Source organism: Electrophorus electricus, chromosome 3, assembly GCF_041902795.1.
Source record: "Electrophorus electricus isolate QZ-2024a chromosome 3, ASM4190279v1, whole genome shotgun sequence".
Classification (NCBI taxonomy): domain Eukaryota; kingdom Metazoa; phylum Chordata; class Actinopteri; order Gymnotiformes; family Gymnotidae; genus Electrophorus; species Electrophorus electricus.
Window position 1 is genome coordinate 32,743,863 of NC_137499.1, and position 17,639 is coordinate 32,761,501.

Sequence of the window (17,639 nt, forward strand, 5' to 3'; positions counted from 1 at the left end):
CTGTAATGGAGACCTCAAATTTTTAAGAAAACCCAAACGGAATCAGAAGGAAAATGCGGTAGTTTGCTTCTTTTTCTTACACTAAGACATTGTACTGCGTTTCTCCCCATTCACCAATATTTTTACATTTACCAAACTTCGGTGATTACTCTCCTATAAAATAATTAAGACAAGTAGTTAGGTAGGCTAGTTAGGTAGGCAATTACCTGGCTAGAAAACAGTTTAACACCACTGACAAATTTGATCAGCTGTTACAACATTGATCATTGGAATCGTGAAAGACCTGTAATTAAATTGGCTAATATCACTCAAACAGAAAACAATTATCTACATCGCGTCCAGAAATTTAATAGTCATTTAGACCATTCTCCCCAGGTATATGGAATCAGACAATTTAATGAATGAGAATAAAGCCAGGAATGAGGTCCGCCTGGAGGTCTCTCTGGAGGGTAAAGCGAGGAATGAGGAGCGCCTGGAGGTCTCTCTGGACGGCAGATATACTGGAGGCGTGGTTATATAGATTGGGCGAAAAGGACGACCCACAAGACCCAACGCAAGAGGTTAGGAGAAGGAACGTGGTGTTACCGTGGGAACAGAAAGGCTGCTTTGAGCTGTCAGAGACCGAGGATTCTTTAGATTCTCATTCTCTCTCTCTCTCTCTCTCTCTCTCTCTCTCTCTCTCTCTCTCTCTCTCTCTCTCTGTCTCTCTCTGTCTCTGTCTCTGTCTCAGGAAGACTCGAACCGCACAAGATAGACACGCACTCCGCCACCCTCTTCTTATCTCCACAGGACAATTTCTTCACTTTTCTCTTTAGCATGCTCCCGCGCAGTCTCACCGGTAGCAGTGGATGTTGATTGCCATTCTGGTTCAGTGCAAGGAGGTCAATGATGGAAGGACAGGGCAGCCGCTGTAAGATCGTGGTGGTTGGTGACACTCAGTGTGGCAAAACGGCGCTGTTACACGTGTTCGCTAAAGACAGCTATCCTGAGGTAAGGTTTACTTAGAGTTGTCAGCGAGTTAACCTGAAACGTCCCTCGCATAATACATATCACCGGTTCTCACACTTTAAAGACTAAAATAGAACACGAACCAAGACAAAAACATAGCACAATGTGGGAGAGTAAATCACTCATTTAAAATTACTCATCGAGTAATACTAATGTTAGAATTTTATGCTTTAATTAAAGATTTTTTTATTTGTTTAACCAAATCAGTTTCTCGGGTAACCATTAAGTGCTTGTCAAAAATAGATTAAACCTTTGATCTTTGATGAGTTGATCTCTGAATGAATTTGCTGTGAAATTAATCGGTACTCGTATAATTTGTGTCAAGAAAACTGCACTAAAGTCCTAGTTTAATGATAGCATCTAAATTACGGAAATAGATACGAGTCCTTTTTTCATGAGATATTGTAAAGTTGCTAGACGAACGCGGGCGCAGGGATAGTCGCCCGGTGATGTATTTGAAGTTTTGCGCTCGTTCGTCTTTCCAGAGCTATGCACCCACGGTTTTCGAGAACTACACCGCGAGCTTTGAGATAGACAAACGCCGCATTGAATTGAACATGTGGGACACGTCAGGTAGGTGACATCTTTAGTTTCTCTCGGAAATAGCAGTTTTGTCAGACCTGAAACTGGAAAGCCTCCTTGTGAGAAAGCATACTGTTAATTGGTTGTCTAGGTGGTTATCTGTATGATAAAACGATGAGTTTGCATTCTGTTGTTGTTGGCCATGAAAAACTACTAATATAGTGTTGTTTGTGTGTGTGTGTGTGTGTGTGTGTGTGTGTGTGTGTGTGTGTGTGTGTGTGTGTGTGTGTGTGTGAGAGAGAGAGAGAGAGAGAGAGAGAGAGAGAGAGAGAGAGAGAGAGAGTGGGTTATCAAAAGTTAGCAAATGAAGAACAAGCAAAAGCTTTCGTATGGTGCTTAAACATTACATGAAAAATATAGACTTGCACAAATTCACAATATTTGTTGCATGCCAACAGGCCTGCAACAGTATATTGTGTTATATTGCACCAGTATAACAGGAGTCTGAGGAACGACTTTAGATTGGACAACTGCAGAGTGGACAGCTGTGGTGCATGCGACAGCTCTGTGTGTGGTACGTGTGCCTGTGTGCAGATAAGGTTGACAAAGTGGATCTTGACATACAGGGTGTGAAGTGGTTGTGCTGCTCACACATTTGTCTTGACAAACAAGGGTGCACACACACATGCATGCACGCGCACACACACACACACACACACACACACACACACACACACACACACACACATACACAAAGTCTTAGAGGTTTCCTACTAACTAACCTACAAAACTGTCATTCAAAGACTCAAAACCTAGCTGTCTATTTCCTCACCCTGCAGTAAAGCCATTTAAGACAACCCCCTGCATATATGTTTTTCCATTTGTCCCTGGGAAAACTCTGACATTGGCCTGTGGCGCTCCACAGAGACCAGTGTCAACCAGTAGAGGGCATATCTTTCTTCAGCACCTCTCTGGCACTGGCACTGGCCACCAGCGCCGGAGTGGCTGGGGGACAGGACCAGTGCCATGTTGCTGAGTTCCCGCTGGTTCCTGCTGCAGACCAAGCCCCTACGCATGGGTAGATAAACAGCAGAGCCCTATGAGCCCGACTGTAACAGGAGAAAAGAGTCAAGGGCCATAGAACAAACCCAATCCAAAAACATTCTACATCTAAGCATGTTCCTGTGGTGGCCCTTCCTGTAGAGCCTGCAAACATTCTCATAGACCAAAGCCAAGCCTTTAGGCCTAACCTGGTCAGCCATGCATCACGTTTACTTCAAATAACTGTGGCATTGCAAATATTCTGTGACCTGAGAAAAGGCAAATCAGGACTTCAGTAAGAAAAGGTTGGTCACTCCTGAAAGATAATTATACACAGGAGGTACATATATACCCAACCATATTACACCTGCACTGTACATTCTGTAGATTGTGTGTATATATATCTATATATCTATATATATATATATATATATATATATATATATATATATATATATATATATATATATATATATACCCAACCATATACATTGTAGATTGTGTATATAATCATAATATACATATATTGTACATACATTGCTAATATATTTTGTACATACATAGAATATATATATTTATCTTGCATATATATATTTTTCTCTATGCACCCCTGTTTCTTTTCCTCAGTTTGGACAGAGCACTCTCCACCATTTCACTGTGAGTTATACTGTGTATGACTATGTATGTAACGAATAAACCGAACTTGAACTTGAGGTACATCAGTAAAGGGGTAGCCCTAATGTTTGTTTGGCTTAAAGGGAAGGAGTCTATAATGTTAAAACATTGCTTTGTATATATACAGGCAAATAGAAGGGTATTGGCAGATTGGTGTTTCAGGACTAGCATGTGTTTGTGTGCATCATAGTCATAGACAAGGCCTAGCAAGAAAAGGTGGAACTAACTATCCTTTATGTGTTTTTACCATATATGTACTATCCTGTATTTGAGGAGCATGTTTGTATGTTTGTATTATTATGCTGACCATCTATAGAATCGGGGCAATAATTAGCCAGCAATTATGGTCCATGCTAATGAGGTGTCTGAGTGTGTTGGTGTTGGAGTACGATGGCAAAGTTCTTTGAGAATAAGGCTAAATTCACACAGTGTAATGTATGGTGACACACGGCAGGGGAAAGTGGTCCAGGTCCGATCTTTTTCTTCATATATATATATATATATATATATAATCTCTTATGTTATACATGTGGCAGTGTGAACAGCAAAAAAACAAACTGATATTCTGATATTTCTTGGGGCACTTTGGCTATGTTCAGACTGCAGGCAAATCATTTGTTTTTCAGATCATATCTTCTGAGACAACTGTCCGCTCTATTATTTGCAAGTGATCAGATTGGATTTGTGTCCAGACGTTACCAACTTAGCTGCATGGGTTGCTGTGGTAACAATGTAGGTGTCAGTAACTACGTAGCTGCACTGGTGATGCAGATTTAAAAGGCGGATGCCTACCCTCAAAGTGCAAGCAGACAAGTTATTTCTGCATCAGTCCATGAATGTTCTCTTCCAAAGTGCTTCCAAATTCTCTGGCATGAATCTTGGCACTCTTCTTGAGTCCCAGCACTTCCCTCACTCTGGATTTGACATTGTCGTTGTTTGCCACATTAAGAGTGATGCAAAAGGCACTTTCAGTGATAGGAGCATTGAGACACATCTGTAAAAATCTGATTGGAATTGCATTTCAAACCACCTACAAATGTGGTTCAGGCTGATTTGCAAAATTCAGATTTCATGTGGTTTTATTTGTTTGTTTGTTTTGCTGTCCAGACTATAAAAAATATCTGAATACAATTTGGATCTGGGCTGGCAGACTGTACATAACCTTTCTTAACCTTTGTGGTACTGAAATCTGATACATATCTGACACACACCAGTGCGACTCGGTCTGAATAGCCAGATCGGAATTCATGCCACTTTTATGTCTATCCAACTCGACATTCATCATAATATTTTGCTCCAGGAAGGTGCGGGAGGATTTCAGTGGTTGAATAGGGAGATAACAGACCTCATAAACATGTGGGGTGATGTTCTGTACAAAGAAAATGGGAGGACATTAAATCTTGGCCCTTTCTCGCTTCCTCATTCTCATGAAAATTTGTTTCCAGATTTGCAGCTGGCCTCCACTGCAGATGAACATAAACATGAATGTAGACTAATGGTTGACTCCGTTTTGTTTATCTCTGGATAAGCATGCCAAGGGGTATATTGCCCTTTATCTGATGGGGGTCAGTTTAGGAGCATGATCTGTTCAGACTTTTGATGAATATAGGTCACATTAAAAAGATATTGTGAACAGCCTAACAACAACAAAAATTGGATTTCGTCAAAAAAACAAAAAAAAAACAAACCCGGATTGGGTCAGATTTCCCTGTTGTGTGAATGTCATGATGATGCTGACGGTCACAATGGACAACTGGACTGATTAAGAAGCTTGTTGTAAAAGAGTAGAGTACAAAGAGTAGCCTGAACTCAGCTCAGAGTGAAATAATGCTCTTGCTCCCTCCCTCTCTCTTCCTCCCTCTCCATATCTGCTGTTTGTTTATGCATTCCAGATTATTATTTTACTTTGCTGCACAGAAATTCCAATTTTCCCAAGCATTGCCTGAGCTATTATTTTAAGTGCCTCTCGCCCCTCTTTCCAGTTTTCTATCACAGATACTCAACCCAGAGTTCTCATGTTTAACGTGCGTTTAGATTCAGTAACCCACATATACACATGTGGCATTAGGTAAGCTGCATCTCTCATATTGAACCGTGTATGTGTTTTGCCATAAACAAACTAGCCTTTTTGTCCATTCAGCTGAATTTACATCAGTTAATAATAACATACAATGACTTGCAAGAATATGCAAAAGCACCCCACATGCGCACACACACCCACACACACACGCGCACTTACACTTTGCCCATGCTATATTACTGATACATACTGATGAGGTGCACTATAGGCACTATAGCTGAGCTAATCAAATTGGCATATTTTGCTTATATCACATTCTGCCATCAGTAATGACATATCATATAGAGAAAACACACACAGCAGGGTAGCAGAGCATTACTAAGAGTGAAGTGTATGCATTCAAAGTATTTACTCTGCCAAGTTAATCTTTCACGCTATCACATATTACAGATACAAAAATCTGAAATACTTTCTGATTTTATGTGTGGAGACAAGTGTACAAGTTTGTCTGTATGAATGATAACAAAGTCCCCAGGTAATTTGAAAAACCAAGATGGATAAAACAGAATGGCAAACACATATACCCACATATAAATACACAGGTAAACACAGACATATATATATACACATGCATGTGCGTGCACACACATACACGCACACACATACACACACACACACACACACACATACACGGGCAGTGTGGAGGAGCAGCTGGGGGCATCCATGAATAAAGTGTGTGAGAAGGGGGTTGGAGTTGCAGTGGGGAGACAAAGAAAGCTGTACATCAGTGTCTCTTTAAACACAGGCACATGCCATGATGGGCATGTGTACTTGTGTATTTTGGTTTTGCAGCTGGGTAAGTGAACCATTAAACTGGGAGAACAAGAGGTATCCTCTCTCCTCCTTCCCTCCCTGTGCTATTTTACTCTGGCCTCTACCTGCACACGTCTCTCACTATTACTGTCCCTCCCTCTCCCTCTCTCTCTCTCTCTCTCCTGCTCTCTCCCTTCTTTTTTCCCTCCCTCACCCCCTCCTTCTGCCCCCCCCGACAGGCTGCCACCATGGTTTGCGGGACATGTGGTCCTGTGCCTGGTTCCTGAAGCCAGCACAAAAATTATGAATAGCTTTGATCAGCACTTCAAACATGAACTCCTGCTCTTCCATGCTCTCTCTGTATCTCTGTGATTTCAAAGTCTGTCACTATATCTGTGAACTGTGGCAGTCAGCTTGGTCCAGTGAGGGGCACACTCAGCACGGCCCACCCACACCAGATCCGTCTGATCAGCTCACCTCTCCTTGATGAAGCTAGGTGCTGTGGTGGAAGCCTTTGCTTGTGCACATGCATGCACACACACGCACGCGCGCACACACGCATACACACATATTTCATTTACATTTGCCTTTACGGCATTTAGCAGACGCTCTTATCCTGAGTGACTTACAAAAGTGCTTTGTCATTTACTCATAGAATATATCCTAGTACAGTATAGTAGGTTAGAGTCCAACATACCAATGAACTAGAATACTGTAGAATACAGGGATCAATGCTGATACCTAGAAGTACAAAATACATAAGGTCTATCTTAAACAATGATAATTGCAATAAACAATAAGTGCAGATTTTGTTACACAACATACCTACAGTAAGTACTAATTTAGTCAGTCAATATGGGAGCAGGGTCAGTTGTCCTTTAAATATTCTGCAAATCTTGGAGCCAGGACAGAAAATAGTCTTGATGCGTGTTGTCCATGAGACCTGAAGCAATGTATTTCAAGCTGAGCTGTACTTGAGGATCGCAGTACTCGATGTACGGATTGGGCTTTTACCACTGACCTCATGTATGAAGGGGCTGGTTCATTTTTGGCTTTGTAGGCAAGCATCAAGGTTTTAAATCTGATGCGTGCAGCTACTGGGAGCCAATGAAGGGAGCGCAGCAGTGGAGCAGGTTCTTGACCTCAGATATGGGAAAAGCATAAGTGCTATGGAGGGAAAGTTGGAGCAAAGTTGGAAGAACAAATTTGGAGGAGATATATAAAAATACAGTCTGCAGTACAGTAAATACAGTAACAGGCCTACCTGTCTTGCACACAGTCTTACACTTTGTGTGTATGTGTGTGTGTGTCTCTACTGCATGCAGACTGCCCTTCTCACCTCCTGTCCTTCACTCTAACCCTTTCTACATCCATCTTCAAATGTCTGTCCTGAAGTGGAACTGGAATATCCTCTCATTCAGGTCAATTGCTGCAGAAGTCAGCAATTTATATTTGATCTGCCAGGCTTTAATGACAAACACTTCACACTTCAGACCACACCCACATCCACACTTTGGGTTTATTCTTCAAGATGTGCAGTCACGCATTTGTTACATATGCAACATTTATGTAACTATCAATATGTTATGGGAATTTTCTAGCTCTAATCATAAACCTAACCCCAACCTTAACACCAGTAAATAAAAAAAAACAAAGGTCTATTCTATTTCAGATTAAAAAATTAAACAAATAGCTTATGTAAAAATAAATAATATTGTAAGGGCTATACTGATGGTCCTAATCAGGCAATTCACACCTTTTTTTCCTCAGCTTTCTTACATAGTCTGGACACACACACATTCACACCAACCACACACACACAGTTTAGAAGTAGGTTCCTTTCTCCTTTTAAGCAGTTGCTTGCAAACCTCAGTTCTATTCTTGTGGTCTGACACAATAATAATAGATTAGATTTATACCCAAATTTCTATGGGGCACTTAGTTAACAGGCTGATATCTGTCAGCATTTAGCATGCATCAGTAGTACAGTCCAGAAGTCAGTCTAAGTCTCGAGTCTCCTTCATAAGGCTTTCCGTGGTCTTGGTGTTGTCTCAACTTTGTGCACTTCTTTGTCGAATGTTACAAACTGTATCTTCAGTACTTCATTACTGTGTTGATGTAGCAGTTTGTAGAATGTTTATGTGACTGGCAGCTTTAACTTCTGATCCACTACTATTTAAAAGAAAGCTTTAAAATAGTGTGGTGTGGTGTATGTGTGTGTGTGTAGGCTCTTCTTACTATGATAACGTGCGGCCTCTGGCGTACCCTGGCTCTGATGCTGTCCTCGTCTGTTTCGACATCAGCAGGCCTGAGACTCTGGACAGCGTCCTCAAGAAGGTCTGACTCTTTCTTTCACAGTTTCCACCTCTTCAGTCTCCCTCTCCATACTTAAAAACATCAGTGCACAAGTGGCATCACATAAAACATTAATTAATATGTACGGTAATTAACAAGCATATGGTGGAATTTGTGTAGAGTCCCATAGTTATGGCCCATTCATACAGGAAAAAAGATTATACTAATCAATTGCTTACTAAAGGCAAGAAAGAGTTGAATGAAGGGGAAGTAGGGAGTTAATCCCACACTGGATATGTGTTCAAGTGCTATTGAAATGAGCTCAGCATGAATAGCTCAAGTGAGGGTGCCCAGGGGGCTAATTTCTTAAGCATTATTACAACTGAATAAAAGCTGATTAATAGCATTATAGCTGGAAGGGTGGAGGGTCAGGAGGGAAGGAGAGAGAGAGAGAGAGAGAGAGAGAGAGAGAGAGAGACTGGCTGATTTGTATTGTAAAGTAGATTTGAGATTTCAGAGTAAATGACAACTGAAAAGAGACATAATATGCTTTAGGCATAATTGTTGTTTTGGTGTGCTTTGCACTTAAGACCGTTCTGTTGGCTAACCCACAGTGTCTGAGAGCAGCGTGACCCAGTGTTCTCAATCCTGAATGGCCTTACATCAGCTCCTGCATTTTGAGTGACCGTGACACTGGCTGCAGTTACTCGATCTCTGGTCACTTTATGTAAGCAGTGTTACCACATAAACCTGTGCGAGTGTGCATTTTGGGGCTACTGAAAGCAGTTTATAGGATCTGTGTCACATCAAACACTCTAAAATCCCCCTTGGGTATGTTTTGGCATTCATGTGGCAGCACATCCATGATGTACAGAATCCCACTAATCTGAGGATGCAACGTGTCAGGCACATACTGTGGAGCGATGCTGTGCTCTGACTGGAAACCATGAAGGGAAGCTGTGCTCTGACTGGGGGCTATGGAGGGATAGTCTACACCAGTTGGGCACTGTGGAGGAATGCTGCACTCTGATTGGGCATGGTGGAGGAATGCTGTGCTCTGATTGGGCATTGTGGAGGAATGCTGTGCTCTGATTGGGCATTGTGGAGAAATGTTGTGGTTTGATTGGGCATTGTGGAGGAATGCTATTCTCTCATGGGGTACTATGGAGGGATGGAGTGCTCTGATTAGGGTAAAAATTGCTCTGGGGGGAAAAACACTGAACAGGGACAGGACAAGTTTAGGTGACGGTGGCCAAAACTTTATCTCCCTGCACCAGGCGTGAGAGAGCAGATTTCCTGTCTTTATCTCTGTTTGGTTTGCGTCAATGGAAAAAACATATGCATACTGCAACTGTGTGTATGAGTTCCAACCATCCTTTTTGACCTTTAAAATAAATAATTCAGTCATAAAATGTAACACATTTGTTTACCAGGTGACATTAATGCCATATACCACCTTCAGCAAATTCTATGATTAAAACCACTGATTTCCACGTAAGTAAATCTGTTACTGCATATTTGAAAGCCTCCTCTGTGTGTGTGTGTGTGTGTGTGTGTGTGTGTGTGTGTGTGTGTGTGTGTGTGTGTGTGTGTGTGTGTGTGTGGCAGTGGCAGGTAGAGGCTCAGGAGTACTGTCCAAATGCTAAGCTGGTGCTAGTGGGCTGCAAGCTTGATATGAGGACAGATGTCAGCACCTTACGGGAGCTATCCAAACAACGCCTCATCCCTGTTACGCACGAGCAGGTGAGAAAACATGCATGCATACATGTGCACACACACACACACACACACAAATACACACACACACAAATACACACACACACAAATACACACACACACACATACACACACACACACACACACACACATATACATATATATATATATATATATATATATATATATATATATATATATATATATATATATATATATATATATATATATATATAGACACACACACACACACACACACACACACACAAATACACACAGCAACAAGGGAAATGAGAAGGCTGTAGTGTTGGAAGAAGGGGGAGGCTGTGCTATAACTAGAGAGAAAGAGAGAATGTGCAAGAAACTCTCACCTTCAGTATTACTGTTTACACAGCTAATGTTTGTGTGTGTGAGAGAGAGAGTGAGAGAGAGAATGACAGAGTGTATGTATGGGAGAAGAAAGACAGAATATGTATATGAAAGAGAGCGGAAAAGCAGGAGAAACTCACAGAGAATGAGTTTAATTCCACTGCCACCTTCAACATTGTCTTTCCCAAATAAGCAAAAAGAAATTCAGTGGGAGTGCAATGACTTTTGCTGTTATTTTGTACAGTCCTGTGTAGAGAGAGGGAGGGAGCAAAGGGATGGGGGGAGATGGAAAGACAAAAGGTGAGCAAGCAAAGGTGCTTATGCTTATGGTATTTGTTAGTATTACTACAGCTGCCATTCACATGGTAAGATAGAGAGCAGTAGAGAGGATGCAGGGAGGAAGTTATGGTAGGTCAGAAGAGTGGAAAGGTGAAACCCCACAGTAAAAATGGACTTCTTGTTTTTGGGGTTTTTATTTTGTTGTCATCTGTAACTTTTCCCATTTTTACTTTTCCATCATTTTCTCTCTGCTGTTTCTACTTCTAACCATCTCTCTCTCTCTCTCTCTCTCTCTCTCTCTCTCTCTCTCTCTCTCTCTCTCTCTCAGGGTAGTCTGCAGGCTAGGCAGCTTGGTGCAGTGGCGTATGTAGAATGTTCGTCGCGCTTGTGTGTGAACAGCGTACGTGACGTCTTTCACATCACAACACTCGCCTCTGTCAGACCACCTGCCCCTGGATTCAAGCGAAGTTCCTCCCGCCGCGCCCTCAAACGCGTATCCCACCAGCCCCTGATTCCAGTCAGCTCAAGAGCCACACCCTTGGAACCCACCCCCACTCTCAGGAATGACAAAGCCAAGAGCTGCAGTATCATGTAGAAACAAAGCCAGCCAGCAAACAGACACAAACACATGCAGCCTCATGTTCAGCTGTAAAGAGGAGACTTCTGTAGTTTCATTTCACACCTTAGGACTCATCAACATGCTTAAGCATATTCCTCAGAACAGGTTTATTGACCCTTATAGTGTTATCAGTACTATTTTGCCAAGTAAACAAAGATGAATATATATGAAACACATGGATTTTATGCAAAATTCTTGCAGCCTTGAATCTCTAGAATCACTGACTTTTTCATCACGTTCATTAGCTTTAATTGAAACTGGCAGCTGTAGATCATAGTGTTGCCCTCACACAGAACTACCCAGTCCCTGCCCCCGGCCGCTGTCCTTCAGTTGATGTCATGCTGTAATGGACCCATGCAGGCCAGGCTGATGGAGTGAGGTAGGTCCAGAGTCTGACCTGATAAGTACTGCTTTCTGTCAACCCTGGGTGTCGGGGCCTGGGCGTCAGGGCTGGCGTCACAGTCAGCAAGCCTGAACGCATGGTGAGCTAGGACTTTCTGCTCCTTTGCCATGTTACAGACTGTAAAATAGATGGAACTAACCAAGGTTGGTTTGGAAAACAAAAACAGTTCAAACTGTCCCATACAGATGAGTTGGCATTCAGTTCGTTCCAAATCTTTTCCCACAACTTTGTTTCCAGAGGAGTAGAGATGAGAAAGCAGGACTGCCTTCACCAGACATATTCCTGTTGCAAATAAAAGAAAAGAAAACGTGTGGTGCTTTTTTATTTTGTAATCATGTACACGTGATATATGGGTATGTGAATTCTACAAGAGTCAGAAATGCGGATACCACTGCAGTTTATCAAGAATGCACAACCATTTCCAATTGTGACTGTTTCCTGCCTTTATGATGTCACAGTGGAACAAGAAAGGAACAGTGTTGCCGTGGTTTCTGGCTCCTCCACAGAGCAATTTGTCTTATCTAATGAACACCAATATACTAGTGCGCGCACGCACGCAAACACACACACACACACACACATACACACGGCATGGGGTTACTTCAAGGCAGGAGGTAGATGAGGTTGGCAGCAGCAGTCCTGAACAGAGCACCACAGCTCAGAGTGAGAGTAAGAGGATTAGTCAGTATATGTGTGTGTGTGTGTGTACTCCATCATGTGCCCTAAGCACTCATACATATATACACAACCATAAAAATCTCCCCAAGTGTCCTTGGTTGACAGCAGTGATACTAAAGGAGCCCTTGAACCAAACACACAGACAATTAGAAATAAAATAATGCTGGCATTCTAGTTTATGTAGGAATTGTTTCTGCAGCTACATCATGAGAATTTTAATCTGAGGGATGATTCTAAACATGCTAGATCAACCAATGACCAGTGACCACCCTGCCCGACCCCAAATGGAGCTGGAGGAGTGGAGATAGTGGAATATTCGTGCTTCTTAAAAAACATTCACTCTTCTATACTCAGCAACCCTTTGCCAGAAACACATAGCAGTGAGCTTAATAACTGCTGTACAAATCTGTCCAGTACATGTTCTGTGTTTAATTAACTGTCATGAGCACACACTCTTTCACTCCCATATCAGAAATTGTTGTTGCCAAGGAAATGGGTAGGTGAGTGTGTGTGTGCATGTATACTTTGACACTAGAGGACAGACAATGAGTGACTGAGATGATTAATGCAGCTTTGCCGAATGTATTTTTAGGGTGTGCAGCTGTTTTTCTCCCCTCCAACAAGATAATTAAATGGTACAAATTGTAACATTGCATAAGTAAGTGGTGAAAGTGGCTTTAAGATGATATGTTCACGCTAGAACATATCTGTCTCCCAGCAGTCAGTCTCCCATTGGGCCTGGCGTCTGGGGGCAGTGTCAGTAGGTGCTCAGTGTGCACTGCGAGCATCTCCGGTGAATTGTGCCAGGAATCAACAGCTCATGAACACAGTAGTGCATACTGGGTATGGCTGAATCCCAGTGTGCGAGTGTACAGTTGCAGTTGCACTCTCAGCCTGAGAGCAGAGGGTGATTAACAGCTGTGCTTGACAAGTGCAACATAGTCTGAGCGAGTGTAGCGAAAGCTATCATCATTTCTCTGTCAGTCTGTGATGACCAACAACATTGGGAAGTTCACTCTCACATACAAACGCATGCATGCATGCAAACACGTACAAATGTTTGGCTGTGGTACATGAGCATATAAGACCAAGTGGAGTGTGCCTGGATGTCGGCCAGTATAGCAGCCACTTGCCCCTGTCTGTCGTGGTTCTTGGCCAATCAGGTGCCTTGTGTGTAATGACCGACATAACAGGAGGACTGTCCTAGGTTGTCCAAAAACCTGCTGCTTTACAATATGGCCTCCCACTCTTCACAGAAAAACAAAGGAACATTCATTCACACTTCAGAACCCCCATGTTTGTCTTGCCTTCGCTATTTATTTCCTTCCTTCTGAATAAATACATGCACACATACCCTCTCTATCTCTCCCTCACACAAATGTAAACACGCACACACACATACACACATAACTGCCAGTCAGCCACCAAATCTCAGAGGGTGGCAAAGCACCAGGGGAAATCAGCCAACCTTCACACCTATATTAAACACAGTTATATTGCTTCTTACGTACACACACACGCACGCATGCACATCACATGCTGCATTGTCCTTCATATAAACTCTAGTATTTGCTCTGAATTTCCTTGGGGGAGAGAGACAGGAAGAGAGAGAGAGAGAGAGAGAGAGAGAGAGAGAGAGAGAGAGAGAGAGAGTGATTTGTATTGTACAGTATGCTTCTTGTCTAGATTTGAGACAAGTGACAACTGCAAAGTAAGAGAGCAGCAGCTGCTCCCCCTTCCCCCCCCCCCCCCCCCCACAAAGTGCTGTTACTCTAAGTAGTTTGTTTACAGGCACACAGCTTATGGACACTGATAATGAATAATTACAAAGTGCAAGATGACGACACACACCTGGGCTCTTCAAATAGTAGATTGTGCTATTACATTCTGAGGACTGCACACTGCCAAGTGCACAGAGTGCGTCCTCGTCATGCACATGTGCGTCTACAACAGCGGCTGTGTGTGTCCTGTGGGTGACACTACCAGTGGATGCCACACTTTTCCCTTTACTCCTACAAACAGTGGGCAGGAAGCTTTCTGATAATGACACTACAATGTTCCTGTAGTAAGTAGTCCTAAATCTAGACTAACAAAGACCACTGACAAAATCAGACCATCTTATAAAGAGATTTTATCCAATGGTATTAGAAAGTTACTATTTGGTTAGGCTATTTAGCCCATGAAAATGTGATCTGCATTTGGACATCTTATCTGGATAATGAATTATCTGGAGCTTAAGGGTAAACTGAGCCTGCATGCTAATAGAGATTATTTCATTATACACACACACACACACACACACACACACACACACACACACACACACACACACACACACACACACATACATACATATATATATATATTGGACAGAAGTCCTTCGTCAGCTGTACAAGCTAAGTGCTTTGTTGCACTTTTTAGAGGGAAGAAACTGTCATTATATGTTATTGCTGTCATGTTGCACCAAGCACCCCACCCATGGGGCACACCCACTGCCACACAGACAGACAGACAGACAGAGACACACACACACACACACACACACACACACACACACACACACACACACACACACACACACACACACACACACACACACACACCACTCCTGCTCCGCTGCCCAACATCTGATTATTGATCATGAGGACCTGTGCCTTGTTTGTCTCTTGTTTTCTCCACTATTTAAGCTCACAGGTACTCTCCTGCAGTGCTGCGCATTGCTGGCCTGTACTGCACTTCAGTGTCTCACTTCAGTTTATCACTGCTAGAGTGTTTTATGTTTGTTTTTGTGCTGGAATAGACACTGCTTTTTCCCAGTTGCATCTCGCTCCATCCCTGCCAATGTCACAATTGCAATTCCGCTCAAAATAAGAACGGTTCCAACTGAGTGTTTAGATATCACTAAACCTCAGTGATAGATTAAGTAAGTACGGGCTGTGATCCCTAAACTGGGAGAGTGGCTCCAGCAGATTCCAGGATCAACATCCGATATCTCTGTCCAGAAGAGTGCAGTCTTGGGTACAGTTAATACACTGCGCAGTACCCTCAACCTCTGGTAGAGGAGACCTGAGCTTGAGCCTGAAGGAAAAACACCACCTGGAGGAGTTTTTATATATATATATATATATATATATATATATATATATATATATATATATATATATATATATATATATATATATATATGAGAGACTGAAGTATGACTCATCATTTCTCTCTGGCTTTTCCTCACAGTTACATAGTTGTGGTTTTTAACTTAATCTCCCACCTTACTAACATAAATGGTTGATTACCTTGGACAGTAATTTTGAAATGTTTACTTAATGTGCAGTTAAAGTCAGAATTATAATGGAAACCTAAGGGTTGTTGTGACAGTCAATAAATGTTTATGCAAAATATGTAATTTTGTAGAATGCTTTCATGAATTCTTCAACAGTCTAAATGATAATTCTCTACAAACTTTTTTTTCTGAAATTGAGCTACTTTTTAAAGGGAAGAAACTATCATTATATTATTGCTAGCTTATTACTATTAAGATCAAAGTAAACACACTTCCACCTGCTTGTGCAAAAATATCAATATTACCAAACTTCAGAGATAGGTTAATTAACTGCATTATTGGTTATTTTGGTGTTCAGTAATCAGCATAAGACCACCTTTGGTAAAACATTCTCTCAGGACGACCTTACCCTAAGAACATTATTGTTAGAGTGGTTATGGGTTTGAAATTATATTATGTAGTCATGCATTCCAAATGTCTACAATGGGATGGTGAAATTCAAACAGCTGCCCTAAGGCTTCCATTATAAATGTGTTTTGAATCAATGCATTATCTGTTATTTTTTTGAGGACAGGAAGATTAAGAATTATTTGAAATGATTGCCTGTGGTAATTAATCATATGCTACAGATGTGGTAGATAGAAAATTGCTGGATTATTCCTTTAAAGTTCTCCAAAGTTTGACTTTCTGTTCTCTTCTGTCATATAGTGAAGTGTATATCAGAAGTGGACTCACCAAGATACAACTGTCATGTATAATATTCTAACCCTTAAAACACATTGTCACTTGTCAACCACTTTTACTCTAAGATAATGTCACATTCTCCTAGCTTTTTTTTTTTTTTTTTTACTCCAGACTATGGGGAATTGAACCATCTGTTCTCTGTGTCTGTCTGTCTGTCAGTTTAATTAGGCCTTAAACACTGATAATTAGGTTGCCGGAAAACAGCCAGCAGACACACACACACACACACACACACACACACACACACACTCAAGCTTCCTGGCTGTGATAGGGAGAAATAAAATTAATTTGATCTATCCCAGTCTCATTTGTTCAAATGTCACTTCAGCCTCCACATGTGGTGAATGAATGACAGGCAGGGGGAGAGAAAGGCAGAATGAACTGAGTCAGGGGAGAGTGGTAGAGGAGACACAGGCAGGGGAAGAGAGGCAACGGAAGCTGAATCTTCAAACTGCTGAAATAAGCACTTCAGTCTGATTTACCCTGAGATCAGGAAATAACGCAGAACCATGTACACAATCACCCAACATATTTTACCGTAACATTCAAGATTCCTAGAAAGTTGACATAAGAATATAAATTTTAAAGGTTTGAAATGTCTATCTAGTGAGAGCACATTGGCCTATTTCTATACTGTAGCAGTTTGGTCAAGCCATATCCAGCAATTTACTGCTGTACCACTACAATACAAACTGCCGGTTACATTAACGCATCAGGGCAGTCCGATGTCGTGCAAAAAATCAGGTATGTACATTCTGCCCCCTAGTGGCGAACTATAGCCAGTACGTTACATATCTTTGTTCGTTTTTCACAACTCTCACATTCAGGTGGTATTGAGCTGTTCCTGAAAGCTTATGGTTGGCATTCCTATCCTTTGTCTTAACGCTGCATGCCTACGAGGAGGAAAATATATTTTTAAATATCTACATTGTAGTGCAAATGTACAAAAGCCATTTTCTACTTTGTTTCTTGTAAAATAAAAAACATAAAAAGGTACTTTTAGACAAAAATATTCACTCCTTTTGCAATATTAGAAGTTTTATGGTCTTTTTGAAGAAATAGCTTAAGCAAAATGTTAACGCAAGTAAACTCTCCCAGCAGAAGTATGGGCAGAGCAAACAGGGCATCACAACACAGATATGGATCAGTGGCTCCAAGAAACCTTTAAACTGCCACA

General features: G+C 41.7%; 1 protein-coding gene across 2 annotated transcripts; it reads left to right on the plus strand.

The window, feature by feature from the left end:
* The first annotated feature begins 586 nt into the window (after positions 1-586).
* Positions 587-12,162, plus strand: LOC113573233 (rho-related GTP-binding protein RhoN-like). Of its 2 annotated transcripts, XM_027003358.3 has the most exons (5): positions 587-990; positions 1,494-1,581; positions 8,307-8,416; positions 9,983-10,117; positions 11,067-12,162. In XM_027003358.3, the coding sequence occupies exons 1-5, from the start codon at positions 886-888 to the stop codon at positions 11,331-11,333; spliced, it is 705 nt and encodes a 234-aa protein (XP_026859159.1). In that variant the 5' UTR covers positions 587-885; the 3' UTR covers positions 11,334-12,162. The 2 variants fall into 2 exon arrangements, with proteins under 2 accessions (XP_026859159.1, XP_035382341.1); XM_035526448.2 differs by lacking the exons at positions 9,983-10,117; positions 11,067-12,162 and adding an exon at positions 8,989-9,964.
* The last annotated feature ends 5,477 nt before the right edge of the window (positions 12,163-17,639 follow it).

Bases quoted from the DNA above. Each gene is read 5' to 3' on its own strand.
- LOC113573233 (XM_027003358.3), top strand. From the start codon at position 886: ATGATGGAAGGACAGGGCAGCCGCTGTAAGATCGTGGTGGTTGGTGAC. The intron at 991-1,493 runs GTAAGGTTTACT...TCGTCTTTCCAG, and splicing joins CTAAAGACAGCTATCCTGAG to AGCTATGCACCCACGGTTTT. The intron at 1,582-8,306 runs GTAGGTGACATC...GTGTGTGTGTAG, and splicing joins GAACATGTGGGACACGTCAG to GCTCTTCTTACTATGATAAC.